At 49.5% G+C, this 26,605-nt stretch overlaps 11 protein-coding genes across 11 annotated transcripts; 6 read left to right on the top strand and 5 right to left on the bottom strand.

Moving 5' to 3' along the window:
- Positions 1–629: 629 nt before the first annotated feature.
- Positions 630–3,707, top strand: An17g00430 (uncharacterized protein; the record flags this gene model as incomplete). Its single annotated transcript, XM_001398235.3, has 6 exons — positions 630–2,068; positions 2,155–2,515; positions 2,570–2,905; positions 2,967–3,000; positions 3,308–3,445; positions 3,514–3,707. 6 exons carry the CDS (start codon positions 630–632, stop codon positions 3,705–3,707), a joined length of 2,502 nt encoding a protein of 833 aa, XP_001398272.3.
- A 661-nt stretch (positions 3,708–4,368) lies between these two features.
- An17g00420 (uncharacterized protein) lies at positions 4,369–5,384 on the bottom strand (the record flags this gene model as incomplete). The annotated part of the gene is made up of 2 exons (XM_059745411.1): positions 4,369–5,238; positions 5,373–5,384. The coding sequence occupies 2 exons, from the start codon at positions 5,382–5,384 to the stop codon at positions 4,369–4,371; spliced, it is 882 nt and encodes a 293-aa protein (XP_059606571.1).
- An 804-nt stretch (positions 5,385–6,188) lies between these two features.
- An17g00410 (uncharacterized protein) lies at positions 6,189–8,045 on the top strand (the record flags this gene model as incomplete). The annotated part of the gene is made up of 6 exons (XM_059745410.1): positions 6,189–6,280; positions 6,350–6,702; positions 6,759–7,249; positions 7,305–7,403; positions 7,501–7,565; positions 7,907–8,045. 6 exons carry the CDS (start codon positions 6,189–6,191, stop codon positions 8,043–8,045), a joined length of 1,239 nt encoding a protein of 412 aa, XP_059606570.1.
- A 728-nt stretch (positions 8,046–8,773) lies between these two features.
- Positions 8,774–10,289, bottom strand: An17g00400 (uncharacterized protein; the record flags this gene model as incomplete). Its single annotated transcript, XM_059745409.1, has 4 exons — positions 8,774–9,175; positions 9,208–9,951; positions 10,069–10,137; positions 10,248–10,289. The coding sequence occupies 4 exons, from the start codon at positions 10,287–10,289 to the stop codon at positions 8,774–8,776; spliced, it is 1,257 nt and encodes a 418-aa protein (XP_059606569.1).
- Positions 10,290–11,876: 1,587 nt separating this feature from the next.
- Positions 11,877–13,467, top strand: An17g00390 (uncharacterized protein; the record flags this gene model as incomplete). The annotated part of the gene is made up of 6 exons (XM_001398231.3): positions 11,877–12,261; positions 12,312–12,478; positions 12,532–12,909; positions 12,975–13,117; positions 13,171–13,342; positions 13,393–13,467. 6 exons carry the CDS (start codon positions 11,877–11,879, stop codon positions 13,465–13,467), a joined length of 1,320 nt encoding a protein of 439 aa, XP_001398268.1.
- A 292-nt stretch (positions 13,468–13,759) lies between these two features.
- Positions 13,760–15,125, top strand: An17g00380 (hypothetical protein; the record flags this gene model as incomplete). The annotated part of the gene is made up of 3 exons (XM_059745408.1): positions 13,760–14,173; positions 14,535–14,694; positions 14,749–15,125. The coding sequence occupies 3 exons, from the start codon at positions 13,760–13,762 to the stop codon at positions 15,123–15,125; spliced, it is 951 nt and encodes a 316-aa protein (XP_059606568.1).
- Positions 15,126–16,561: 1,436 nt separating this feature from the next.
- On the bottom strand, positions 16,562–18,034 carry An17g00370 (uncharacterized protein; the record flags this gene model as incomplete). Its single annotated transcript, XM_001398229.3, has 4 exons — positions 16,562–16,891; positions 16,942–17,175; positions 17,233–17,539; positions 17,820–18,034. The coding sequence occupies 4 exons, from the start codon at positions 18,032–18,034 to the stop codon at positions 16,562–16,564; spliced, it is 1,086 nt and encodes a 361-aa protein (XP_001398266.1).
- A 265-nt stretch (positions 18,035–18,299) lies between these two features.
- An17g00360 (hypothetical protein) lies at positions 18,300–19,935 on the bottom strand (the record flags this gene model as incomplete). The annotated part of the gene is made up of 9 exons (XM_059745407.1): positions 18,300–18,559; positions 18,651–18,706; positions 18,801–18,887; positions 18,972–19,064; positions 19,107–19,158; positions 19,237–19,368; positions 19,492–19,588; positions 19,643–19,694; positions 19,877–19,935. The coding sequence occupies 9 exons, from the start codon at positions 19,933–19,935 to the stop codon at positions 18,300–18,302; spliced, it is 888 nt and encodes a 295-aa protein (XP_059606567.1).
- Positions 19,936–20,521: 586 nt separating this feature from the next.
- An17g00350 (hypothetical protein) lies at positions 20,522–21,204 on the bottom strand (the record flags this gene model as incomplete). Its single annotated transcript, XM_059745406.1, has 4 exons — positions 20,522–20,653; positions 20,803–20,855; positions 20,947–21,037; positions 21,112–21,204. The coding sequence occupies 4 exons, from the start codon at positions 21,202–21,204 to the stop codon at positions 20,522–20,524; spliced, it is 369 nt and encodes a 122-aa protein (XP_059606566.1).
- A 1,123-nt stretch (positions 21,205–22,327) lies between these two features.
- Positions 22,328–23,574, top strand: An17g00340 (uncharacterized protein; the record flags this gene model as incomplete). The annotated part of the gene is made up of 6 exons (XM_001398226.1): positions 22,328–22,486; positions 22,545–22,623; positions 22,675–22,812; positions 22,863–22,976; positions 23,030–23,224; positions 23,279–23,574. The coding sequence occupies 6 exons, from the start codon at positions 22,328–22,330 to the stop codon at positions 23,572–23,574; spliced, it is 981 nt and encodes a 326-aa protein (XP_001398263.1).
- Positions 23,575–24,289: 715 nt separating this feature from the next.
- Positions 24,290–26,332, top strand: An17g00330 (uncharacterized protein; the record flags this gene model as incomplete). The annotated part of the gene is made up of 4 exons (XM_059745405.1): positions 24,290–24,929; positions 24,989–25,372; positions 25,443–25,502; positions 25,560–26,332. 4 exons carry the CDS (start codon positions 24,290–24,292, stop codon positions 26,330–26,332), a joined length of 1,857 nt encoding a protein of 618 aa, XP_059606565.1.
- Between the last annotated feature and the right edge of the window lie 273 nt (positions 26,333–26,605).

Here is a 26,605-nt window from a genome sequence, read left to right as displayed (position 1 = left end):
ACATGGCAGAATTTTGACATTGATTGATCTATAGCAATCTAAGAGGTGGTTTTTTTATTGAGGCCGATGACTCTCTATTGTATGTAGTTATGACACTCATGAATCCGACATAGTCTTCACATCCAAATTTCTCCATGCCAATATAGTTGGGTAGATACCTAAGCAGTACTTAACCAGTTATTACTCCGTACCAAGATTATTGAATTATCTTGTCAAAGCTTGCCTGAGAATCAGCCTATCACATACTAAGGCAGACTTGTCCCGCCCCCAAACTGACCCATAATAGGTGGAACACCAGGGATACTTTTTTAGGTTAAGATGTGACAGCGGAGTAAGGCGTAGCAAAGAAAAGCTTTCTCGCCATAGTACAGCCAATTATGTGGGGGTATTCAGTATCCTAGCGCTGACGCGGCCCTTGTTTGATGGGGGTGGGCGGGTGAAGTCCCTAGTACGGAGTATAGTTGGGGGCCATTTCTTATCGCCGAGGAGGGGGGAAGGGGAGGGTTTGTATAAATATTTCCTTCTGTCTGGTCTGATCTGAATGTTTGACTCAGAATCGTTCCATTAATTTTTACTTGACTTTCTGCGAAATATACCCCTTTCATTGTACTTTGTTTTGTGTATTCATCATGGGTTACTTCATCCGACAAGCCAGTGCCGGGATCGGCCTCGTCTCGGAAACCGTCAAAGCCCAGAAAGCGAAGTATCAGGAAAAGAAGCACAAAGAGCAACAGCAACATGCGGAAGCGGGAGCGGAATCTCTGCCTCCCCTTGAAGAGACTGAAAGCGTGGCACCTTCATACCATACCGAGGATGGGGGACATAGTCGTCCGTCCATGCAGAATGGTCGTCCTTCCATGCAGAACATCAGCCCTCCTCCTATGGAGAACTATCCCCCAACTCATAATGCCTATCCTCCTACGCAAAACGGTCAATCTCCCCTGCAAAACAACTATCCTCCTCCCATGGATAACCGCTATTCTCCTCCGATAGGGAATAGTTATCCTCCAGTGCAGAACGGCCATCCACCTATGCAAAACAACTACCCTCCTCTGATGGAGAATAACCACCCCCCAACTTACAATACCTACCCTCCTGCTCAGAACGGCCAACCTCCCGTATACAATGGCCAACCTATCCACAACAGTCAATCTCCTATGCATAATATTCATCCTCCCATGGAGAACAACTATCCTCCTATGCAAAATGGGTACCCCCATCCGATGGGAAACAACCAACCTCCAGTGCAAAACGGTCAACTACCCGTACAAAGTAGCTACCCTCCCATGGAGAACAACAATCCCCCAAACTACGCTGCCTACCACCCCTGGAAACATGGTCAACCTCCCATGCAAAACACCTACCCTCCTTCAGAATATGGCTACCCACCCCCTGATAGTCATCCTCCAATGGAGAACAGTTATCCTCCAGCACACAACGTGTACCCTCCTCCGCAAGCATCAAGAGAAGTGAGCGACCCACTACCTCCCACCGAAAAGTCTCCCTCCCCCAAAGACGAAAAATCAACAACCAAAGTCCACGAATACGACACAGAGTCCACATATTCACGAGAATACGACGAAGTCGACAAAGACATCGAGCGCCAATGGGAACTGGACGAAGCACAAGAACATCTCCGCGGGGTAACATACCCAACTACAACCCCCAACTATGAAGACGACGCCGACTATAGTACGAAGCTAGCGGAATCCTTTGTCCGGGATTATCCAGTCCCTGCCAACTGGAGCTACTACGATACATCTATAGACTTTGGCCCTCCGAAGCTTGATTATCCAGTCGTTCTGCCTCAGCGTCGGCCGAAGGATCGGCAGAGAGGATTCGTGCGCGCCTATGCACCCGAACTTGAGAAGTTTGGTATCGATCAGAAAATGTTTCTCGATTATGTCGACCAGGCTAATAAATCCTGTGTTGGGTCTCAGTGGTTTCAGGTTATTAATTTGGCCAATAATGTGGGGGGATACTTTGTTAATCCTACGATTGGGTTTGTGATGGGTATTGTGGCCGATGCGGCTGTGAGAATTGGTATGGCTGTTGATGGGAGACGAAGGTTTGTTTGCATATCCCTATTGACACACACACACACACACACACACACATACACACACACGGATACTAATAGACGAATAAATATAGATCTGGGAACTTCTTCGACAAAATCAACAAGGATTTCTTCATGCCGCGCGGCCTATTCTGTCTCCTCATGACCTACGCCCCCGAATCGAAGGAAGCAATTCTCGACCTCGACGTGAACAACACCATCATCTCCGCCCGAACCCCAGAGAAAGGATTCCACCGGATCAAACAAAAATACCAGACGGCTAACGCAACAGCCAACTCTACCTTCGACCAATTCTCCCCTCTCATCTTCCCCGATCTGAACCATCCGGATGTCGACGAGGCAACGAAGAAAAAGCACCAAGTATTGTTGAGTAAAGTACATCGCGCGATGGAAGGAGTCGAAGAATACTATGATAAGAGAGATCAAGCTAAATTCGTGAGTCCCCATACCCTTTCACTCCTGCAACCACCCATCTAACTTAATTCCTAGATCGCCAAAAATCCCGAAAGCAACCTCGCCATGGGCCGCAAACCGGAATTCACTTCTCGATACGCAGACCCCACCAACAAAGCCGCCAGCGGGTCCCTACTTGCCATGGCCACCGGCGGGAAATTCACTGATGATACGATCCTAGGCTGGATGGGTATCGAGGGAAGATCTGCTCGTGGAGCGAAACCGTCGTTCTTTGGTGGTCTTGCGGATGCTGCGTTAAGAAAGGCGAAAGGTGATAAAGAGCTTGAGAAGGCTCGTGCGGAGGGAAAGCCTGTTCCTCATCAGAGTACGAAGGGGTTTGTGGGCGGTGGGTTGAATAAGTTGTTGAAGCGGGTATGTTGCAAATCACCTTGGTACTATTTTTCTTTCCCTTGATTGCTAACGTCTGGTCTAGAAAGTTATATATATGATGATTGTGAATATGCCGAGTGAGGAGGAGATGAGAAGGGCAAGGCAAATGATAGAATAGACCATCGATATCCAGGTTGTTTTTGGTGTTTGGGACCCCATACTTTATAGTTGAGTTCAATATTCTTCTTCGTTTCTTATTAAGTATTAGACGTCTTCTCGATGATTTCGAGCCTTCGTGTGCCGAAGTTGCGGATGAGCTGGACGGCCATGCCCAAATCCGACGGACCTCGAAGTGTACATAAACTTCAGGAACTTGGGAAAAGTAGGAAGGTCTGGAGAGATGAAATGGTGTAAGAGAAGACAGCAAAGTAAATCAGTGGACAGGATTTAAACATGTAGCATCAGTCATTCGTAAGCTGCAGGGGCATTCTGTATGGCTGAAGTATTGCAGCGAAGAACATGCTAAGCTCGATCAGCAACAGATGTTGGAAATTGTGGTCGAACGAGATGCTTCCAAGGTAGGTAAAAGTCCCGAGCCCATCAAGGAATGTCCGGAGTACCTCCAGTTTTAAACTAAACAAAATACCTAGCGCATGGGGATGATATCATGCATTTCCATCGAAGTGGGAATTTCCAATCGGTTCTGAGACCCTTTGCCCTCGGCAATATTGCCAGTAGTGAGTTGGGATGGGGATCTCGACTCTCGCAAAAATTGCCAGGTTACGCAGACGAACCACAGCGGACCGTGTTACAACTCCACATCGATAACACCGCAGAATGGTGATGGGCCATCTAGACTATTTTCTAATCTAGATAGCCTCAATCGGCATGTCGTAGGGGAAAAGAAGAATAAATTAGGATGAAATGAAATAAAGCAATTTCTCTGGACAACGCACTCGGGAATCGGCAAATGTTAAAGTCCCGATGTCCCGAAAAGGGATCTCCTCGCTTTCCTTTGCCTCCCTCTCGAACAATCCATCCGGCAGTGATGTTGGGGTTACGCCTGTCTCTAGACTGTCATGCCGCGTCATTCTGGCTGGTAAGGTACATGCGACCGGAAGCTGAGAGAGATTGAGGACTCCATTGGTTGGGCGACAGAGTACCGGGTGAGGGAGTGGATGAGCTAGTGGGCTGGCTGTACTGGTAGGACATTGGTCATCTGAGTAAGTCGGTCTCTACGATTTCAATATTATCTCACAGTCTAATACAAATTCTAATACGATGGGAAGAGCAGGTTAGCTTGCAGAGAAGCAAGTCCGTCTCCATCGCGATTGAAGACTATTATTCCGCCCACCGCCCTCAAAAGAGAGCTAAGCATCTAGCTCAATTTCGCCCTCAGCCTGGACAGCGTGCATAAAATTCGCCTTGAGCGGAGTCACACTAGCGACGGCCATGATTAGTCCATCTGCACTTCTAGGTCTTCTCTGCAGGGTCTCACTGGCCACCTACCTGGTTTTCCCACCACGCACCATCCAGTCATCATCCATATCCGATGTGCGGTCCGTGCTTCCATGAATATCAGCCAAATCCGGCTCCCATCGCAGCAGCGGAGGAGATTGGATCTTGTCATTGTCATCCAGCGCAGTAGTTGTATCCCCGGATGAAACCTCCCGGAACGGGCTCTCCGATAGCCACCGATTGGGCCGGATCCGAGAATACATGACTTTCCTCTCTCCCGCAGCAGTTGTGGCAGGCTGCAGAGGGACATTGATGGAGTACAGCTCCACACCTTCGTCCCAGTTGTGATATAGATAATTGATAAGGCGAACCGAATGCCTCGACGCCTCTGTAATCATATCCGAATCGTAAGAGGGGAGCTTGCTCGGTGGCTCGAAGGATAAGGCGATAGACCTCTTCCCGCATAACGCAGCCTCCAGAGCCCCGCCGATTGTACCGCTCGAGAGCGAGAAAAGAGTCGTTGTATTCGCTCCGAGGTTTGGGCCCGATATTACCAGATCCACTGGATTAGGTCTCTCCTCCCCCTGATCATGTCTGTGAAGAGCATGGCTGTGATACAAGCCGATCTGCACACAACCAGCGGGTGTTGAATTGACTAACACCCAGGGGTGTTCATGATGGTTTCCCTCGTTGCTACTGTGATCCAGCGGGAGGGGATCATTGGATTGGAACAGCCTGTCAGGGTAGTAATACGTCGGGCGGACGATCTCCCCTACAAAATGTGCTTTCCCGATCCAAGAGCGTTGCCGGTTTGGCAAGACAACAGTGACAAAGTGTCCCTGGGCTTTGAGTTCATTGACCAAGGAGTGGACAAACGGGGATCCATCCCGCGACGGCGGCCCGTCATCGTTGACAACCTGACAGAATGAGAGCCTTAGTCACCTTCTTGCTTGATTTGGTAGATTCTCGTATTCTGTTACATATAGATGGCTCACATCGTCTTCATCTATGAGGTCTGGATGTAGTAGTAGGATTGATGGCTGTTACTTACTAGAATATGCATTGGTAGTAAATAGTTTGAAGGTGAGGTTCTGCCGCAGTGATGGATGGGTCGATGAGACTCGAGTCTGCTATCCCCTCAAGAACGCCTTGGAAAATTCGCTGGCGTGGAGACGAATACCACTAGATGAGACATTGGCTTCAGACTGCCGCTTAAATAAGTTGCTTCTTGTGGGGGATTCCTTAACATTGATCAGTTAGGCAAGAATCCGATAGAATCCTGTGAATGTATTTGGTTGGTTACCAAGAATCTTCAGGGCAATGTTCCCGAGCTCAGAGAGAGAGAGAGCGCGCGAAAGAGGAAGATTTACCGAGCAGGCACGGAGCTATCTATCTATAGCCAGGCCGATTATGAGAAAACAAATCCTGCACACCATTCACAATCATGAGTAGCACTCACTACACGATAATACTAGGAGGCATCCCATTCTCTTATCTTTCCTGCTGTCCCGAAATTAGAACTTCTCGGGCGTCTCCACTGCCAACTCCAAAAGCCACATGGGTCACGTACATTCATATAGTAAGTTGTGTATGGCAGCTAGTATTTAACGGACAATGTTTCTACTAGTTCAGGACCAAAAGTCGTCTTCAGTTTCTGGTCTCTGCAACAGATGTATCCCGACGTTTCTGGAGGCATAGTCGAATGTTCAACAACAGAAAACCAATTCGGTTCGAGCTGCGGTATGCCGCCCCTGTGTTTGATATACTCCAGGTCCAAATGGAGATAGACTAATTGACTCTTTTCACTGCTAGGCTTGACCGATCCTGTATTTTTATTCCAGTCTTTCCGGAAGACCAAGCAACGAACATGCCGTCTATCTCTGGGAAACTCTTTCTATACATTCCCCTGGATATTTCTGTCAAAGCTATCGAGGTGAAAATAGTAGGAAGCTTGAAAATGTAGGTGAAAACGAAAGAAACATGAACAGATAAATAGAGAAATAAAAATTCTAACTCATCCCTCCCTAGACCACGCCCTGAGATCATCGCGGGACCCTGCCAGGGTGGCACTACCGTAGAACGCAGCCAAACTTTGGCCTCGTCGAGAGACAACTCATTCCGACTACCAAGGGGAAGGTATGAGTTTCCGTTCGAGTTGCCTCTTGCCCGAGAAATGATGGATACCGTCACTGGTGTGGGGCACGAGTATCATTCCTACGAAGTCCGGGGTGTTGTTCATCGGCACTTCTATTCAGATATCGAGTCGTCCTCTCCGCTTAGGATTCATCGGACCCCCAACGTCTTTTATGCGAACCTGCTCGATCAAGTCGTGCCGGTGAGTGTTTCTCCCACTACCCCCTTTCGCTTACCTCCCAGGATAAGTGAGTGAGTGAGTGAGTGAGTCAGGATTAAAACCATAGCCCCTACCCCTAGTCAGTCGAAGAGCATCTGAACGAGAGACTTAATCTCCGATACCGAATCTCGATCCCCATGCACATCCCTTTCGGAGCAAGCTTTCCCCTACAAGTCGAATATTCCTCGCTATCGGACCAGCCGCAGAAAGGTCAATCGCGATCTGATATCCACCCCCGCAGCATCACCATCCACATCACCGAGACCCATGCCCTCAAAGTCACGCCCACAGCTTCGGATGCAATAAACTACAATAACCCCCTACCTCTTATTTTTCGGAAAGAGCATGTCATACTTCACCAGAGCTACACGGTCCAACCACCTGCAAGAGCCCTCTTGCCCGAGTCTTTAGACTTTGACTACTCTTCAACAATACCCGTTCACCTTCCACAGGATTTCCACGCCTGCACGCAAGACGTTCAGTCGGAGCTGATCAAGGTGCATCATAATCTACGTTACAACGTTGAATTCGGACGCGAACGCGAGGACGAAACAGAGTCTTCGCAACAGAACAAGGTAGCTAGCCCTACCTACTTTTTTTCAATCTTGCCTATCTGCCTACCTATACTAGTCGCGATGCGGTGTCAGCCTAAACGAACCAAGAACTAACCGTGCAAACTCCAAACACAGTTCACAGGGACCATTCCGTTCGGAATATACATGTCCCCATGTACAGTCATGCACCATGATGTCGTATACCAGCAGAACCTCCAAGAGCTTGAGAGGGAGCTAGGAATAGGACATGGCGAGCCACTGCCTCCATACAGACAGAGAGAGCATTCTCATCCCCATCATCTGTCAGGAAGTCCGCCAACCTAGCAGTAAAAGCAAGGTTAATATGAGGACAATCTGGCAGGCTTTGCTTGGCTGTTCAGTTTCTTTATTACCAATGTTATACATAGATACATAGTTCTGTCTACTGTTTCTGCCTCTTCAGGAAACCCGCCGATATAGCCACCCTTGCTTAGCGTTCGCTACAAGTCGATAACGATTAGTACAGTGATAATTCAATACCCTGATTCTCTTTGCCTTGGAGATCATAATATACAAGACCACTTCTACCAAGTACACTTGACAGTCTACAACCCATTTCTCCCACTGCCTACTTCTTGTATATAGTAGTAAGCGGCAACGCTAAACCCGTTTTGCTAACAGAATTATATTACTACGCAGTATATCAGAGAGGATTCTAAGATATTATAATTATACGGACACTGATGAAGATGAAACTCGCGCTCGGGCAGATACAAGCGCAGAGATGGTGATTAAGGCCATGGAAGAGGCTGCGATGCAATTGTTGGATAGGTCCTGAATCACCTCCAATGATTAGCACTTGGGTTAGGGACTGGCATGCTGAAAGATACTGTCACCTATACTAGGTAAGAGGTTACTATGGATGTAGTCAGAACTCTTTAAAAAGCGTGTCCTGCGATGCAACGCTGGCAATTCCGCTCATAAATACGAATAATAGGTCTTCCATTACGAAGTCAATGAGATCGGGCCGTTATAATTTAAACTAAATAATTATTTCAGGAGGCTTCATGAAGCTGCCTGGGACCTTTTGGATGGTCTGAAATACATTGCAGATTGGGAAGAATAGTATAAGCTGAGTGGTGGTGGTGGTGGTTGTTCAGGGATAATGATAACTGCAGACACAGTGTGTGGTTAGCATACAGAGTGAATTTCCACTGGTTGCCTGGTAATTGACTATAAATATTATCTACTCTAGAGTGGCTAACGGCCGGGTCAGGTCAGGTTTGGAATAATAAGTATGAAGTAGGATGATCTATAATCCAGTCTAGAGACCACCGAATGGAGGAAATCAATATCAATCATGATTTGTATACGCACACTGCCATGCAAGAATATCTCGTCACATCACACAGCACAGCACAACACCAACACTCCAGCCAGATGAACAAAAGAAACAGGCATGTAATGCACAATATCAGCAACCAATCTAACGCAACCTATCCAGCTAGGCTCTCCCGAACAATAATAACAAAGTGTGTGTCTAAAACCCTGTCCCTTCTATTCTCATCACCAGTTATCGTCCCATCCACCGTCATCCGTACTCTTCCTCGCCGTCGCGGACGAGCCCGCCCCCGTGCCCGTCGTTGCAGACGACGCAGCAGCAGACGAAGTCGAAGAAGTGCCAGCACCACTAGGCCCCGTCTTCATCGCCGCGGTGCCAATAGCACTCGACCTGGATGCGGTTCTCCGGTGGCTATCCTGCGCCGCGACGGAGGAGAACGAGTCCCAGAAGTCCTTTCTTTCCGGTTCAACGCGGCCTCTCCGTGCTGCAGCTGCGGCTGCAGCTTCGTCGGGGCCTTCCACGAAACGATGGAATTGGTCCGCTGCGCCACGGACGCCGTGTTGCATGTTTTGGCCGAGGGTGGCGGCGTGAATGCGCGCTTGAGCTGCAAGGTCGGATTCTGCTATCTAGATGGTGAAAGAGGTCATCAGTATCTTACTGGTACATAGCGAACAGAGATGAGGATGGATGGAAAATGTACCGTCTTCGCCGTAGGCTGGATGTACGAATCATTGACTGTCTTCGCACTCTTCCCCACAGTCGTCGCAAACCATCCGAAGCCCTTTGTCAACGCACCCATAGGATCCTTCTGGAAATCATCGAATCCTGGAATTGCCGCCCCGCTACCTGACGATTTGGGTGTGTTCGTGACCGGCATTCCACCCCCGAATCCGGTGAACTTGCCTCCTTGTGATGGAGGTACCGATTCCGAGCGCGAGGAGTTTTCGTTTCCCAGCCGAGCAAAATACGCCTCGTTGCGTTCCTTCTTGCTCATCTCTGGCACACCGTCGTGCGATGCCGGGGATCCGCCCCGGGCAGCCAGGGGTGTGCTTGACCGGGATGTCGGTTCCTTATTCTTTGGTTGTTGCGGTTTGGGTTGACCCGGAACGTATTCTCTTCCTTCGGCCTTCGCAGCGAGTCTCTCTTTCCACTCCTCGCCGACTTCGCCTTCGTATCTTTCTTTTATGGTGGAATCTTCGAACGTGCGACCTTCGGATTGCGTGATGGGGTGGGAATCGAAGAATGCCTTCCACGGCTCGTTGCCACCGTGCTCCATGCGGAGAATCTCTGAAGTCTTGAAGGCGTCCATGGTGATGGAACGGACGAAGGAGATGTGAACGCCCAGGCCGCGGTGGGTGCCGGCACAGTTCAGGCAGATGAAGGTACCGAATTTAGGGGACGCCTGGATGTAGAATTCGTGTTAGTGGAGGTTATAAGGAGGGCGTATTGTCGGTCGGTACGGTTGTGCGGAATCGTGGCGACAGTGCTGCGCATGTCTAGGAATAAAGGACTGTCATACCCATTGAGGCGAAGGGGCGCCGCAGTCGCAGCATTTATCGTTGCCATTGGTTTTGGAGAACTGGAGGAGCTAGAGGGGGAGAGCAGATCCGGGGAAGTCAGCGTGTGTTGTCCAAGGCCTCCGACGTCGACGCGGAGGTTGTGGCAGAAACAGGGGATGGAGGGGTGATGATGGCATACCTTGGCCCTTGTCTCCGGATCAACCTCCCACATTCGCGACATGATGAGTCAAGGACGAAAAGAGCAGGGAGCACAGATGAAGGTCGGGATTAAGACGGGCAGCAATTGCTCAATGTTCTCCAGCCCCTGGATGCGGTGAGTTCAGCGGCGAGAAAGAGAGGGGCCGATCGGAGGGGAGAAGAGGCACTACCCTTAGCTTCTGTTAGTCTCTCCACCCGCCAGATGAAACTCTGCCTGCCGGGTCCACTTAGCAGTAGATATCGCAACAGACAGGGAATAAAATGAGGATGTCTATGGGACTCGAGAAGATGGTGGTGTCCAAGGGTGCAATTAATTGAAGGCGGGACTTGTCTGCCGAGGATGCGGCCAGCAGTTCCACTCGCCGTCCCATGGCTCCAGCTCAGCCAACTATGGTACCCATTGGGCTTCAAACGGCATCTCAACACCAACAAGATGGGAGATCCACTGCTCCCATACTTATGGTGCTTGTTATGACATTGTCTGTTTCCTGAAAAGTCTGTATTCCCAGAGTTGTTGCCAGAGGTAATTCAGGAAAGTCAATGACAGTGACTAAGGTAGAGCAATCTTCCATAGGCCGTGAATTTGCAAGCCTTGAATACGTTCTGTTACAGGAGTAGACAACCATCACATGAGAAGCAGTGTAGTGGAGAGATGGCAAAGGTGGAGGTTCTATGCAATGCCGGGTACTTGGGATTCGGCTTGGCTGGTCTGAAGGCCGTGTAGTGCTTGATTGCAGCCGATCTCTTTGGAGCTGACCTCATTCCAATATCCCTTTCAGTCAGTGCATTTAGAGAGAAGATTTCTTGTTGATTAATCTTAGGCGACGCGGTGTGTCGCGATGAATTTCGCATTGCACGAGAGCGAACTGAGATAGTCGACCCCTTTACGCAACCCATGAAACTGTCTGATATTTCTGAGTGAGTAAATTGATCTAACGGCGTCGCGCTGACAAACATCATAGCTATCAATCAGAAAAAGCGAAGCATATTTCACATACGATCGGATAGCCTACCAAGGAACTGAGGATATACGTACAGCTTTCGCTTGGCTGACACGTAAAGTCATTTGGTGATTTTGGAGCGACTTTGGATCTCCTTCCATGTAAGTTATAACCTACCGCAATTCCAAAGTATAGCTAGTAGCTGTCAGTCACTCAAGAACTTGCAGCAAGGCGATGGCAAGACAAAACAATCGATGGTACGGAGTAGATAGAAGACACTAAAGCACTTTCACATGACACTGTTGACATAGTGCTTATGCTCTTTACACTCAACATGAGTCACTTTGATAAGGTGATTTCGCCAGATGGTGGCATTATTGACTCCTGATTGGATCCACCGATAAGGAACCACTTTTTGGCTGGCAATGTACTATGTTATTGACAGGCATCGAACTTCCCCAAATCTCAGGCTGGGCCGCCAGCAAATGGCGCGGTTCCGGACTCCGGCGGGGGCTGACAGGGCCAACCGTTGGCTGCTTGTCCCTTGCCGCCGGAGAGCTTATTTAACTCTTGTCTCTCCTCTTCCCCCACAAAGCTCACTCAGCACTCAAGGCCTCACCGCGCCATAGTCCCGCTCTTGATCATCCTTAGCAAAACGGCTGTAAATCATGAGAACATCTACTCTTTTGCTCCTCTGGAGCACTGCAGGAGCAGCTTTGGCTTCTCCGTACCCGCTTCCCGACTCGCAAGTAGTCTTCGCCGCGGATCACGAGGTCCCGAATACACAGGGCAAACACGTCGTGGACGAGGCCATACTCTCGGCGCTGAACGCTCATTCTGACCCAGTCGCTGCAATGGTGTCTCTACGTCCCGAAACTGCAGCTTTTCTAGCTGAACCTCGTCTCTTGCACATTCGGGGCGAAGAGAAGGCGGAATGGATGACCGAAGGCGACAAGCTGCGCCTCCGCCAACGCGGAAAGAAGTTCATGGACATTACCGAGCATCAGGACTTCTACGCAGAGCAGGCGATGGCTTCGTTTGCTGGGGATCCTAGTTAATCTCCCTTTTGTCGAGGTAATTAATACTGTGTTAACGCCCTTTAGATCTTCCCAAGCTGTCCCATAAAGGTCTCGTCAAGCCGCTGTTCTCTCAAATCGAGACGGAACGAATGCACGATATCCTGCAGCACATGACCTCCTACTACAATCGATACTACGGTGATTATCACGGCGAGATGAGCTCCGAATGGCTGCACGACTACATTGCTGCGGTATCTCCACCCCCTACAGCCACAATTTTTGAACATGAACTTACTCAACCAAGATCATCTCCAAATCGCCTTTCCGCACCCACATCTCTCTCGAATACTTCACCCATCCTTTCCGCCAATCTTCAATTATTGCACGCTTCGAGCCTAAAGTTCGCAGCTTCTCCCAACCTTTGACCATCATTGGTGCGCACCAAGATTCGGCCAATTATCTTTTTCCCCTGCTGCCCGCCCCTGGCGCTGACGATGACTGTTCCGGCACTGTCAGTATCCTCGAGGCCTTCCGCGTTCTGGCGGAGAATGGCTACACGCCCAAGGACGGGCCTGTTGAATTCCATTGGTATGCGGCTGAAGAGGCCGGGCTACTGGGCAGCCAAGCCATCGCGCGGTACAAGAAGGAGCAGGGCGCTAAAATTGATGCCATGATGGAGTTTGTAGGTTCCCATCATCCAACGGACTTGGAATCACTTTTGACTTTCGGTTATTAACATCTGCATAGGATATGACGGCTTTTATTGCCCGTAACGCCACCGAGACCATCGGGTTTGTTGCAACCCAAGCCGATGCAGCGCTCACAAACTGGGCCCTCAACCTCAGTCGAGAATACATCTCCATTCCGGCGGAAGTCTATGAACTTGGCCCGTAAGACCCCAGAATATCCCCAGAGGCATGTCAAGTGCTGAATGATTTCTTAGCAACGCTGGATCCGACTACATGTCATACACTAAGCTCAACTACCCCGCTGCCTTTGCATCCGAAGGCAACCCGCTCGCTGGGGGCTCTTTCCCGGGTGAAATGGACCCCTACGTACACGGCATCAAGGATAGGATGGACGTTGACGATGAAACGGGCGTCTTCTCTATCGAAGTAAGTTGACCGCACTCAACCTGTCCATCTTCTTGCTAACGATTTGCCAGCACATGGCTCGGTTCTCCGAGTTGGCTATCGCATTTGTTGTCGAGCAGGCTGGGTGGGATAATACATGGCGGTAGAGTATATACAGGGATGTTTCCAGCTTCATAGCATATAGAGCTGGTATATAGTCATTGTGCTTACAATATATACCATTCTATTGAGTTCTTGACAGAGTTATTATGTCAGAATGGTAATCAGTCTAAATCAATGCGCCCTTAAATCAAGAAGTACACTAGTGCCCATGACCAAAACAATTTCCACTTACACATACCACCTATCTGCCTCACTACGAAACCCTTACCATACAATGTTTACGTTGTGCTCCTTTCAATACTCCATTTCCATAGTTCATGCTATCGTGGGATAAACATGCACATATCCTCGCCTACGTTAAGAAGACTGCGGGATAGCCTATCAAATCGGCAAAGAAAGATAATCCCAGAACCTCTCTTAAGCCGACATTATTCCCAACCTCCTCTGTCTAACATCGTCGGAAACCCCCAAGACTTTTTCCGATATACTAGTGGACGATGGCTCTGGGACGAAAAGCAGCAACTACAAGAGAGATACCGAGAATTCAACATTCTTGAGCTGCAGAAAATTGCCATTCAAGCCTCATCTTCTGAGCGCTGTCTCAGTATGGCAAAAATAGGGAAAGGATCGTACAATAAATCAGTCAAGCTCATCATGGACAATAGGAAGACGGTTATCGCTCGGATACCAAATCCGAATGCTGGACCAACAATTTTGACGACGGCTTCTGAGGTTGCTACGATGGATCTTGTGAGTATTTTATATCCAATGGTCGTGCTAATGGCCCTTTTCATGCTCTTATCTTACTTGGATTCTGGTTAAGGACCATACTTCATATTCCAGTTCCCGAGGTGCTTGCGTGGAATTCGGCTGTCAATTCTACAAATCGTGTAGGAGCTGAGTATATTGTCATGGAGAATGCTACGGGTAGCAATCTTGCAGACGTCTGGGCGGACATGGATCTTGAGCATAAGGTTCAGACAATGAAGGATATAGTAAAATTCCAGCAAAAGTTGCTATTATTGAGATTTTCTGTGTTTGTATACCCATAATGAAGGACCAATTTGGTGTGATTTCTAACTTCACTAGATATGGCTGTCTTTATAATCAGAAAGACACACTTCCTGGATCTCAACCTGCAATAGTTGAAGGAGACAACTACCCACTAGAAGTCAGGCAGAAGATCGCTGAGAGGTTTTCCATCGGCCCGGTTGTTGATACAGCCTTCTGGAGCAATGAGCGAGGAAATATGAATATTGATCGTGGACCATGTTCGTCTCTCTCACCAGTTTCCTATCTCTAATCTAACCTACTAATCAAAACAGGGACTTCTGCAATCGACTACATACGTGCTCTCGCCGATCGAGTAATATCCTGGATCAAGGAACACGCAATGCCACGCTCACCAGATGATCCGCTATTCAGTTCCTACAGCCAAAACGATCCTGCTGAACACATCTCCCTTCTCCAAAAATACCTAACCGTCACTCCTCACCTAATCCCACAGGATAAAGACATCCTAGGGTCATTCTTATGGCACACCGACCTCCGCACTCCTAACATATTCGTCGACAACAGCGGCCACATCACAAGCATAATAGACTGGCAAAGCACATGGGCTGGTCCATTGTTCCTCGAAGGCCGCCATCCGCATTTCCTCGACTACACCGGAGACTTGCTACTCAAACCACCTAAGGGATAACGATACCCAAAAGGACCTCAGAGGAGATCACCCGATCAATCCTACTATACCTCTACGAAAAATACACAGCGAAGAAAAACCCACTCCTGGACAAAGTACTCCGATACCCCAACGGCAAGATATTAACTCATTCAATCCACTTTGTAGGAAACACATGGAACTGAGATATCTTACCTCTACGAGAATCATTAATCAGGATTCAGAAGTGAGTGTTGTACTCGATATATCCCTACATTTACTAAAACACATCTCCGAAGGAACTGGACCACCCTCCACCACACAGACCCTACCACCAAATGCCCCATCACCTTCACCCCCAACGAAATCCACAAACACTACGAAGACAGCGAAGGATGGAACGAAGTGCAAGATTTCTGGGACGCGCTGTCCGGAATCCTCAGCAGGGATGGCTGGACCTCGCATGAGACCTACGATCAGGCTGTTTCGATTTATGCTCGGGTTCAGGATTTGCATGATAAGCAACATTCTAAGACAGACGATAATGTATAACTGCCACTAATAAAACACCAAGTTGATAAAGATACTGTCCCTCGGGGGTAAAGTTGGAGATGGGTTGCTGTACAAACTGGAATACTCTTATCGGAGCTATGTTCTATGTAGAAAGAACGTAAAATCTGAATATTAGTACGTAGATTGATTCCACTATAACCATTGAATCTAGAACACCGAAAGCATGTAAATGATGGCAATAGCAAGTACAAATAGTAATAATGATGAGGTTAAATCGCCGTATTGATTGTAGTGGATTGTTTACACTTCTCGCCACATTGGCACGAATCCAGGCGTTGGATTACATATTGGAGATGATGCAATGCGGGGAAGTTAGTTCGATGGGGATGACAGTACCGCTATGTACTACTATCCAGTTCTGCTCCTGACACTGTTACTATATACTCGGAATACAATATCCATTGTTATGTAGTGAGAAGCTATAAAGTGTCACGACAGAACAGACCTTGAACAGATACAGCGAGTGCAATTTAATCCTACGATAAACACATGCACAAAATATTACAAGGCCAGCCTTGCGGCTAATCATAAGCTAAATAAATATTGCTAAGATACACAGTGTGGCAGAATGGCAAGATTCGTGAGCAAAGGTCAGGTTCCGTCAGACAATCACATTACGGCATTTTCATCTCCAACAACGAATCCCTTTCGGGTATCCGTATATAACATATAGAAGAACCCCCTAGGACCAGATCAAACAGGAAGAATAGTCAAAGTTTTTTAGGCTTTTAAACCTTTCCCCTCTGCTCTTGCGCCTTTCTCCCCATCCGGAAAAGAAATTGGCCTCCAGCCGACGCCCACTATGAAAAACCATGCAGATGACAGGTCCCGACTTCACCTCCTCCAATTGATCCCCCGAGTTTCCACGGAGGTGTGTTCGTTCAGGTGGGGAACGAGATTGTCATTTAAGCAGCGGCGGGAGCAGCGTTCTCCTGTGCCGGAGCCTCAGTCGCCTGCTCGGTGGTCTCAGTCTCAGCAGGGGCGATGGCGTCGTCCTCCTTGCCGGGGCTGTCGATGGCGACCTTGACGGCGATTTCACGGCCCTCGATCTCCTTGCCGTTCATCTCCACAACAGCCTTGTTCTGGAGCTCCTCGGAGCCAAGGGTGACGAAACCGAAACCACGGCCCTTGCGGCGCTCGTTGCGAGCCTGGAGCTTCTTGATCATGAAACGGGGAATGGGGCGGAGAGCAATCTTGGCGGAGACGGGCTGGTAGTCGACAAAGATCTCCTTGAGCTGAGAGGGAATTAGTATGTTACTCTAAACTCTGAAATCATCATCCGTACCTTGTCTTCGGTCAGGTCATAAGGAAGGTTAGCGACCATGACCTTGGTCTTGGAAGGAATGCCATCCTCGGGAGGACCGCGCTGCTTCTGGGGACGAGGAGCACGGGGCTTGCCAGCCTGCTTGGACTCGGTGGCAGCAGCCGTCTCGTTCTGGTTGGTGACCTCAGTCAGGGGAGCAGCCTGAGCGGGAACGTTGGTGGGCTCAGCAGCCTCCTGACCGTTCTGAACTGGGGCCTGCTACATGGTAGATTAGTATCCGATTGGATGGAGCATGAATGACGAGCCACTTACAGAGCGACCAGCACGGGGCAGACGGCCTCCACGACCACGACCGCGGCCGCGGCCACGGCCACGGCCACCAGCCCTCTTGCGGCCCTCGTTACCGCTGGCACCCTCACCGCCACTTGTAGCACCCTCGGCCTTGGCCTCAGCAGGCTCGGGCTTGCGGGCAAGCTGCACAGAGACCTTACGCTGGAGGATCTCCTTTCCAGACAGCTCCTCAATAGCAGCGGTGGCCTCCTGAGCAGTGGCGAGGTCCACGAAGGCGTAGCCAACGGGACGGTTGGTGCGAGGGTTCACGGGGATGGAGACGCTCTCACTGTGAAAGAGCCATTGTTAGATCGGTGTAACTTCCCGCATAAGAATGTTTGACAAAGAAGGGGTTCAGAAATGGAGCTCTGAACAATTGGCGTCCCTGCAGTGGTGGCCACATACCACCGCTGCGCGGTACTACCTCCGATGGCAGCAAGGGGGTGTAGGAAACGTGGCTCTCGCCGGCCCCCCGAACCGCTAGGACCAGCCCAACGGAGCTTAGACCAACCGGGAGGCGAAAGGCCAGGTGGAACAACAACAAAGCAAAGCAAGGTCAAGCAACTTACATCTTGTAGTTCTTGAAAAACTCCTTCAGCTCCCCCTCAGTGGTCGCATAAGCGAGGTTCCCAATGTACAACCGACGTCCTTCATCGGCACTGGCAGCGGCAGCGTCCGTGGACTGCGCAGGGGCGGGAGCAGTGCCGTTGGTAGTAGCCTCGGGGGCGGTAGTGGCGGGAGCAGAGGCGACGTTGTCGGTAGTGTTCTCGACGGCAGTAGACATCTTGATGGCTGAGGACGCAACGGAGTTGAGCGTGGAGAGAATTGAACGGTGGTGAAGTTGCGCGCGGGGAAGTCTTGACCGGGTTTGTGTGTGCGGTTAAGACAAGGACTCAGGAGAGCTAAAGGCTGCCTGTACTTGAAATTCCTTGGAGCAAGTGGGAATGGGAATAGCTTGAAGAGGGGGGGGAGATAGGAGGAAAAGGGTAGCTTGGTGCCCTAGATACGAGAGTTGACGGGGGAAATCTGGATTGAAACTTGATGAAGATTTACCTTGAGAGGAAGGATGAAGTCGACGGGGGGGGGGGGAAAGGAGAAGGTGAGAGAAAAAGGGCAGGCAGCGAGGGCGGTGGCGGGCCTATGCCGAAGGGGGCAGGTTCCTGCCTGAAGATGCCTGGATCAGCCCAGATCTGCCTGAAGATGCCTTGAAGCTGGCCAGCCGTACCAGTTCCGTATGGCGCTAGACTATTCTGGGGTGCCCGACGTGGACTTTCCGTCCGGCGGTCTGGGCGGCCCTCAGGCACCTTCCCTGGAGCAGTTTAGACGCGATGGAGCAGCTGGAGCCCTTCGCAGGGGATCTGACATCACCGGTTGTTGACTCACTCTTCCCATGAACTCACTTTCCACTAACACTAGTGGTTGTTGGGGAGAAGCATCGTTGCTTCCCAAGTCAGAGCTGAGAAACATTCAGCCATTTCGAGTAACTTCCATCCCACGTGCACAAAATACAAACCAGTAAAAAAACAAAGACAATGATTCGCATGGAATACAACTCCTCAATTTTACGCACAATGGTATCATTACTACTTACTCTTACTCCCTGACCTGCAGTCGCCAGTTCATCCTCATTAGTCAGGCTGCCCGCGAGCCCCATCCCCACTTGCCAACTTGTATCTGGCCAGATCGCCCTCTCCCGTCATCGCCACTCCATCCATTCCCACCCGGCAGTGTTCTTCCCAATCAATTGCACCCCTTCTTGTTGATGATGGTCGTAGTAGTACCGGCAATATTTCTCCCGAATGAGGCTGTAATTCCTAACTCTCACAACATAAAATGTTGTTTTTTGATAGCTAAACATGGGGTGTTGGAAAGCTCGATCAATCAACTGCAGAGTGTCGTCTGTCACTCCTGTACTATGCATCCTGCAAACCCGATTTCCCCCCCTGCAGCCGAGACATCAAGCACATGACGCACCCCGTCAATCACCCTTCAACCAATCTATTTCCGTTCCACGAAATCGCCCGACACCCGCCCAATCCCAAACAATCCCCATGATGTTCCTACCTGCAACTGCCCGGGAAGTTCCATTATTGGCCTTCAGGATTAGCGACGTGTAATCTGGACACGGCGGGGTATATATTTTTGCGTGCAATGCGAGCACCGCATCAACAATGCTAGGTATCCGTGCCTTTGATGGTCAATTTGATTCATCATACCACCAAAGTAATTTTTGGTATCAACTTTCCTTCTTGTCAGTACTATCTTTGGGGCGAGGTTTTGGTGCTGTCTGCCACCATGCAACCTTCAGTTTCAATTTCCCCTCTTTACCCCTCCCACCCTTCGGATCCTTTCAACAAATTCGGTAGTAATATCTCATCTTATATCGAAACACGTTAGTCACACTGCAGCCATAGTTATCCGAATCATTGTAATATTCTGATTCCCTAATGATTACCACATTACAGCGGACATCAAACCCGCCTTTCCTCTTCAGGTTACTAGTGAAGAGTAATTAGGACAACAGATCGACACTCTAGAACTATCGCTGGGAAATGCAGTAGCTAGTAAAAACAAACTTACGATAGAATCAAGATCCGAACTTCTTATCCGATAACATAGAACTTACTTGTACTCCGTAGTTAGGTTAGCGTTCAGAATAGTGTGCTTATCGGCAGCTATTCGCATATTTGCTTCTGCGGTTGTTTCATTTGTTGGCGTCCATAATTTCTTTTCGTCCTTTACGAAATTGTGGGTCTATCTTGATATATTAATAGAACAATCTGTATACACTTTCACTGGTGGCTTTCGGTCTACTGCCCAATCTTCCCATCTTTGGCACTATAGTACCCAAACAACATAAGCTCTTGCAATGAATGAAAATCATGTTCACGTGATTCTGCTCATTGATATTTATATTTTCCTTGTTGATCGTCAAGACCTCAACGAGTTACTTTCGATGCTAGTAGAGAATTTTGTGAGCAGACAGGTCATGGAATAAGTCGGTGCTGGACAATAACGGTTGAGTTTTAGTGGATGACTCTAGAGACAGGATTGTCAAAATCTAGTAGTAATAGAGAAGAGCAATGAATTGCGACAGTTTATTGTTGATAAAGACAACGGGTCGGACACTTCGCCCGGTGACAAGGAGCAGTGCGACAGAGCCTGGAGTCTGGTTTTCAGGATATCTCCGAACTATCGATGCTGTGAATTGTCCGCTAGAATGTCTCCATAGGCAATAGATATGCAATGCTGGTCTCGCAACGGACTTTGTCTACAAATCGTACCTAGTATAATAGATCCAATGAACGGAGATAGCGCCTTTGGAGTCGGCGCTCTCATAATCTCCGATAGGAACACCCAGGAGATCCACACCGGAAACAGAAAAGCGAGTATGAATCTTCAACTGTAAGTGTATAACTCATTCTACTACCCAAGCCAAGTCAGCATTCTTGCGGGGACTGAGTGCTTCACCACGTGCCCAAGGAAAGTCACGGGCCAGTCGCGGCACACTCTGAAAAATATTCAAGCAAGTAGCCCATCCGAAAGACTCACCTTCTTTTTTTCCGTACCAACAAAGGCATCGCTTTCAGGAGACGGCAAGGTATCTCCATTGCTATCAGGTCGATCGATCATGAACTCTCATTCCCTGCACCAAACGAAATCACTTGCTCAACGCTGTGCGCATTATTGGCATACAGCAAGAACTACCCATATCTAGTGGTTCCATGATATGTCTCCCTTGAGGAAAAGTGGCCGCATTTTGTGTTGACAGCAATTCGGCTAGAGCCTACATCAAATAGTACTGCAGACATGTGCGTGACAGTGGCCTATATCTAGTCCTTGATAGGATAAAGCGCGTACACGCTGTGTGGATTCTTGAATCAAACCTATCCTCACAGCCACAATATGAGGTTGCCAGCCAAGCGCGCCGCAACTAGCATCAACGGCACACATTATGAACAGCGATGATATGCCGACGGCTCCACCTTTGAATTGGCGACGATCTCGCTTCCGCCTCAATTCCGAGTGCTATGTTTGACAAAGTGCGAGCAGAAGATACTAGAGCCCTTAAAGACTCTGGTAAATCATATGTATTACTGATAGCAGAGCTTAGGTTATGTGGCTGCTTTATTCAAAACCAATAAGCTTAAGTATGCGGCTGTTGGATCGAGCGCGATACGCATCACAGCCCCTGCTATTCAGAGCTGGCTCAGACATACCCAGCAATCATGGACTACCCGTGTTGTACACAATCCCAATATAGCAGTTTTGGTCAAATCTCGCATCATCTCGTGGAGGTATATTTCTTTCTGGGAGCTTTAATTGAACAAACTAAACCTCGATGCGTACAGCGAGAAACACGGCCTGTTAATTTGAAGCCTCATAGGATATCCAGAAACATCCACAATCGACATAGGGCTGTTGGCTCGTTATGTAGTCGCAGGATTGCCGGCAGCATATAGGTCTTCCGTGGAATATCCGTCGGGAAGGAGAATTGCCACTGGCTGGATATGGACCCCGCATCGGCACTAGAGTTGGAACTAAAAGCTGACCCTTGCATATGCGCTGAACCAGAAAGAGGTTTAGCATGCTTTTGAGATATGATACAGTTCCATGATATCCATCATGACTTCAAGGTGGGTACTTCACTTTATCAGCAGAATATGGACAGATCCTCGGTTGTGTCGGATTTAACGGATTTTGGGGGAGTTAAGCGGTCATCAACTTGATACTCCCCGCGACTAGCGTGTAAGCTGCCCACATAGGCGATCTGTGGTACCATAGTCTGAAACTATACTGGAGGCGAGAAGCTACAATCAACAGAACAGTGGAAACTCGACCTCCATCCTGCGAATCCCATTGCTACTATGGCTAATCGGCAAGAGAAGGGTTCCATGCCAGGCCTGTGCTGGACAGGACAGGGTCCACCCGGAAGCAGAGCCATGGGCGATGTCATGACCCTACAGCTGTTCCTATAAGAACCGCCTCCCCTCCTTGCGAAACATTCTCAAATTCTCGAGGTTTGAACACAACTCAAGCAATCAACACTATCAAATATCAAATATCCTCCGTCAACATGGTCAAGACACTTCCCTTCCAAGACATTCAGGTCCCGTCACCTGGCTTTGGTGCCATGGGCCTCAGCTTCGGCTTGGGAAGCAACCTCAGTCTTGAAGAAGCAGAGCCGGTTCTTTTGAAAGCTATCGAGCTTGGATGCACTTTCTGGGATACTGCCGTGAGTTTAGCCCGCCAGTTCCTTCAGTGAGATGCGGGTGTCTAACCCATGAACTCAGGTTATCTACCAAGCGGGTGTGAACGAGAAACTTCTGGGAGACTTCATTCGCAAGCACAATGTTCGCGACAAGATCTTCAGTATGTACATACCTAGCCCACTGATGCAGTAAGATACTGACCACAATGCAGTTGCCTCAAAGTGCGGATTTAAAGTGGAAGACTTTACCGTCACCAACTCTGCCTCGCACATCAAGGAATACATTGAAGGAACCATTGAAAGACTAGGCTTCACACCTGACCTATACTACCTCCACCGTATCGATCCTAGTACGTGCTGTGCACCCATGTACTCTTTCAGACTGGCTGACCCAAGACAGACACCCCTCTTGAGGAGTCCATCCCAGCTCTGGATGAGATCCGCAAGGCAGGCAAGACCAAGTACATCGGTCTTTCTGAGTGCTCTGCTGCGACGCTGCGTAAGGCCAACTCAAGTGAGTGCTTCTGCTGGTATTTCATGGCTGTCCAATGTCTGACCTTCCCCCAGTTGCCAAGATCGACGCTGTCCAAGCTGAATACTCGGCCTTTGAAACTCTCCACGAGACGGACGGTCTGATCGACACCGCCAGGGAGTTGGGAGTGGCCTATGTGGCCTACAGTCCTCTGGGACACGGCTGGCTTGTGGACGACTTCCCCTTCCAGACGCCCGATGACTTTGCACCTGACGATTTCCGTCGCGGTTGTAAGTTGCCTTGCCCATTTGGTATTGCGTGTTATGCCTACTAAACGTCGATAGCCCCCAAATTCCAGGGTGAAAACTTCTACGCCAACAAGAAGATTGTGGACGAAATCAAGAAGATCGCAATCAAGAAGGGCTGCTCTATCAGCCAAGTCGCCCTCGCGTGGGTTGCAGCTCAAGGCATGATTGCCATTCCCGGCACAACCAAGGCCCACCGATTGGAGCAAAACTGGGCTTCTCGGGAGATTGACTTGACAGATGAGGAGAAAGCAGAGATGCGCAAGATCATTGATGCCGCCAAGCCACAGGGAAATAGATATGGTGAGCGTCACCAGGCTTTGGTTGGGCACTGAACGGAGTCGGGTCTTTCAAGTGGGGAATTATCGTTTTCATCGAGTCAGACGAAGCACTCTTTGTTGATGTTTGAAAATCGAAGGCCATTGCAGGGATAAGGATTTGAATGAACAAACTATGTGTATATAATGTCGGTACTCATGGAAAAAGGCCAAATTGCAGTCCTTTGTGTTTCTGTGGTGTAGGATTGATTACGAGAGGGCCCAAAGAGTGGACGATTGAGGATCCAGCAATGGGGGACGCACGGTTGTTGCCCAAGGCAGTCCACGGGGGGCTAGACCGCAGTGGGTGAGAACAGGCAAAAATAAGATTATTCTCTCTGAGAGAGTGATGACTGCAGCTGAAAAAAAAAAAATATGTTCCAGGTCAATATATATACCGATGCATGAACCAAGATGAAAGAACAGCGCACACCTGCAAGTTTCATCACTGGAGGAACAAGAAAGTCCAACGACAAGCCTTGGAGGATCGGCAAATCCACTTGTTCACTAGTCAAGTTAAGGTGGTGATGGCTGACTGGCTTAGTCACGACGGCGCAACCACGGCAGCTTCCTGGCAGCAAATCCCATCCTCCAATAAATAGATTAGCCTTTGCGGCCCCTTTCGTTTTCACTTTCATCCTTCGCCTCTTTGAATTTTTACTTCCTTTTCCCTCCTCTTCCCTCGAGAAACCCCCGTCGTCCATGTGAGAATTCTTCGTGCACGCCGTCTTCAATGGACCCCATCGAGCCCGTCAACGGCTCGCCTGATCCCCACGAAGGCCAGCCACCGTCGGCCACGCCCTCCCCCGGACCGACGTCATACCCCCGACAACGTGCGGCCTCGCTGCGTTCCCGCCGCCCGTCCATTCGCCTCCAACGCCTGCCTTCGTTGGAGCAGGCAAATCTATCCACGCTCCGCTCACAGCAATCGCAACAAAATGGCGATACCAGCAGGACCCCTGGGACCACTCTGTCCCCTCTTCCTGCCATCCCAGCAGCTTCCCCCGAAGACGAGTCATGGCAGGGCAATCGTCGTCGCAGCAACTCCGAGCCCCGACCTGGGCGATGGTCTACGCCCAACCCGGCTGCTCTGGCACGGGTGACGACGGGCGGCCAGATGCGCCCGGTGCAAGAGGAGACGTCGCACCCCATCGTTTCCTCGGCATCAAACCAACAAATGCCGGAGGATGTCCCTCCGCTACCGGAGATACCGAGACGGGGTAGTCGGACCCCCATGCGATGGGCAAGTGGAATGGGGGTGAACCGATTCACGCGGAATCGGGCGTCGACGGTTGGTGGAAGTGCTCCGGCTCAAAACCATGAGGTGGACGACGAATATCGGTCTCATATTGTTGATGTTTTGGACGTCATTGGTAAGCTACCCATTACCTGTTTCATGGTTTTCGTGGTATAGTAGCCTAAATTCTTTCAGATCCGGAAGTGTCGGCCTTATCTACCCTCACGAATGTTCAGAATTCCTTGTTCATCCCGAATCTGGGGCCTCTTTTGAATCGCAACCAGACTTATACGCTCTCGCCGCCATCACCCATGAGAGAACTAGAATCTACAAGTGACGAGGAACGAGCGGATGAGATAAAGGAGCCCGAAGTTCGTCCATCTATAGAACACACACTTACATCTGTTATCGGCGAGGGGGAGGAGCCTCGGTTTGCTGTGCTGCCTGAGGGGAGCAATCTTGCGGGCTGGAGCCCCGAAGAAATCGAAGAGCTTAATGACCATGTCCGGCACATGCTGCATTCTCGACGATCAAAGTTTAAGCGTTCAATGAAGGGGTTTAGGAAATATGTATCAAAGCGTGAGTTATAGCGCTTTCAGATTCCGGTATCTGCCACTGACCACCCCTTCCGCAGCGCTTGGATTCCTAGTTACTCTATATGCCACACTCATCACGCTTTTCGGTCTTGCCTGGGTACTTTTCCTCATTGGTACGTGACTGTCATTTACCCAGCGAATAACCGAGCAGAATGCTAACTTAATACCAGGCTGGATCAATGTCGGGGGCAGGCAATCCTACATCATTAACGTCATCGACAACGTCCTTGTAGCCTTGTTCGCAATCATGGGTGACGGGCTGGCCCCGTTCCGAGCCATCGACACCTACCACATGATCTTCGTCGCTCGATACACGTTCTTGACATGGAAGATCCGACGCAAACGACATCTCCCGGATCTCAAGAACAAGAACGACCTCCCATCACGACGAGAAACAGACGTCGACGTCGAACTCGGCGACACCCCGAAAGGCGAAGAATATGAATTTACCGTCCTCGACCCCGTGCGACAACTAAAGCTCATTCACCACCAAAACAAGCTCTCTAAATCCCACACCTTCTACAAACCCCACGAAACATTCACCCACTACGCATTCCCCATGCGTCTCCTCATCGCCATCGTGGTCCTCCTAGACTGCCACTCCCTATTCCAGATCGCCCTAGGCACCTGCACGTGGGCCATCAGCTACCACGTCCGCCCCTTCGCCTTGACAACCGTCATCCTCTGCTGCTCTATCTGCTGCAACATCACCGGCGGTGTCCTGATCATGATTGGCGACCGCATGACTCGCAAGAAAGACGTCGTGGAGCGCCTCTTCCGCCAGCAATTAACCGAGGAAGCAATGAAGAAGATCCGAAAGAAGAAGCGGAAAGAAGAAGAGAGGCGAAACGCCGAGAATGGTGGCGTGTCACGTTCCCATTCGATCTCTTCCCAGCGAAAGCTGTCACTCTCACAACCAAGAGAAGACGAGTATGAATCATAAGATGCTACTTGGTCAAAAGTACACATGCGTTCAATTTTATGTCCCCCTTGCTTGCACGTTTCACGACCTTTACGATGAACTCAACCATTCTTAGCTTGATTAACAATGATATCCCCAGCACCCTTACTGTTCTTATCCTCTTTTCTATATATTTGCTTCCACCGAACAAAACACGGATGTTCGATCTGCAATTGTCATAGATGATTAAATGGATGTTTGGATCTCTGTACTACTACTATTGGTTCTATATATCTGTCACGTGTTTCTACTATT

This window comes from Aspergillus niger, assembly GCF_000002855.4.
Source record: "Aspergillus niger supercontig An17".
In the NCBI taxonomy this organism is placed as follows: domain Eukaryota; kingdom Fungi; phylum Ascomycota; class Eurotiomycetes; order Eurotiales; family Aspergillaceae; genus Aspergillus; species Aspergillus niger.
This window is presented reverse-complemented; position numbering and strand designations above follow the sequence as displayed.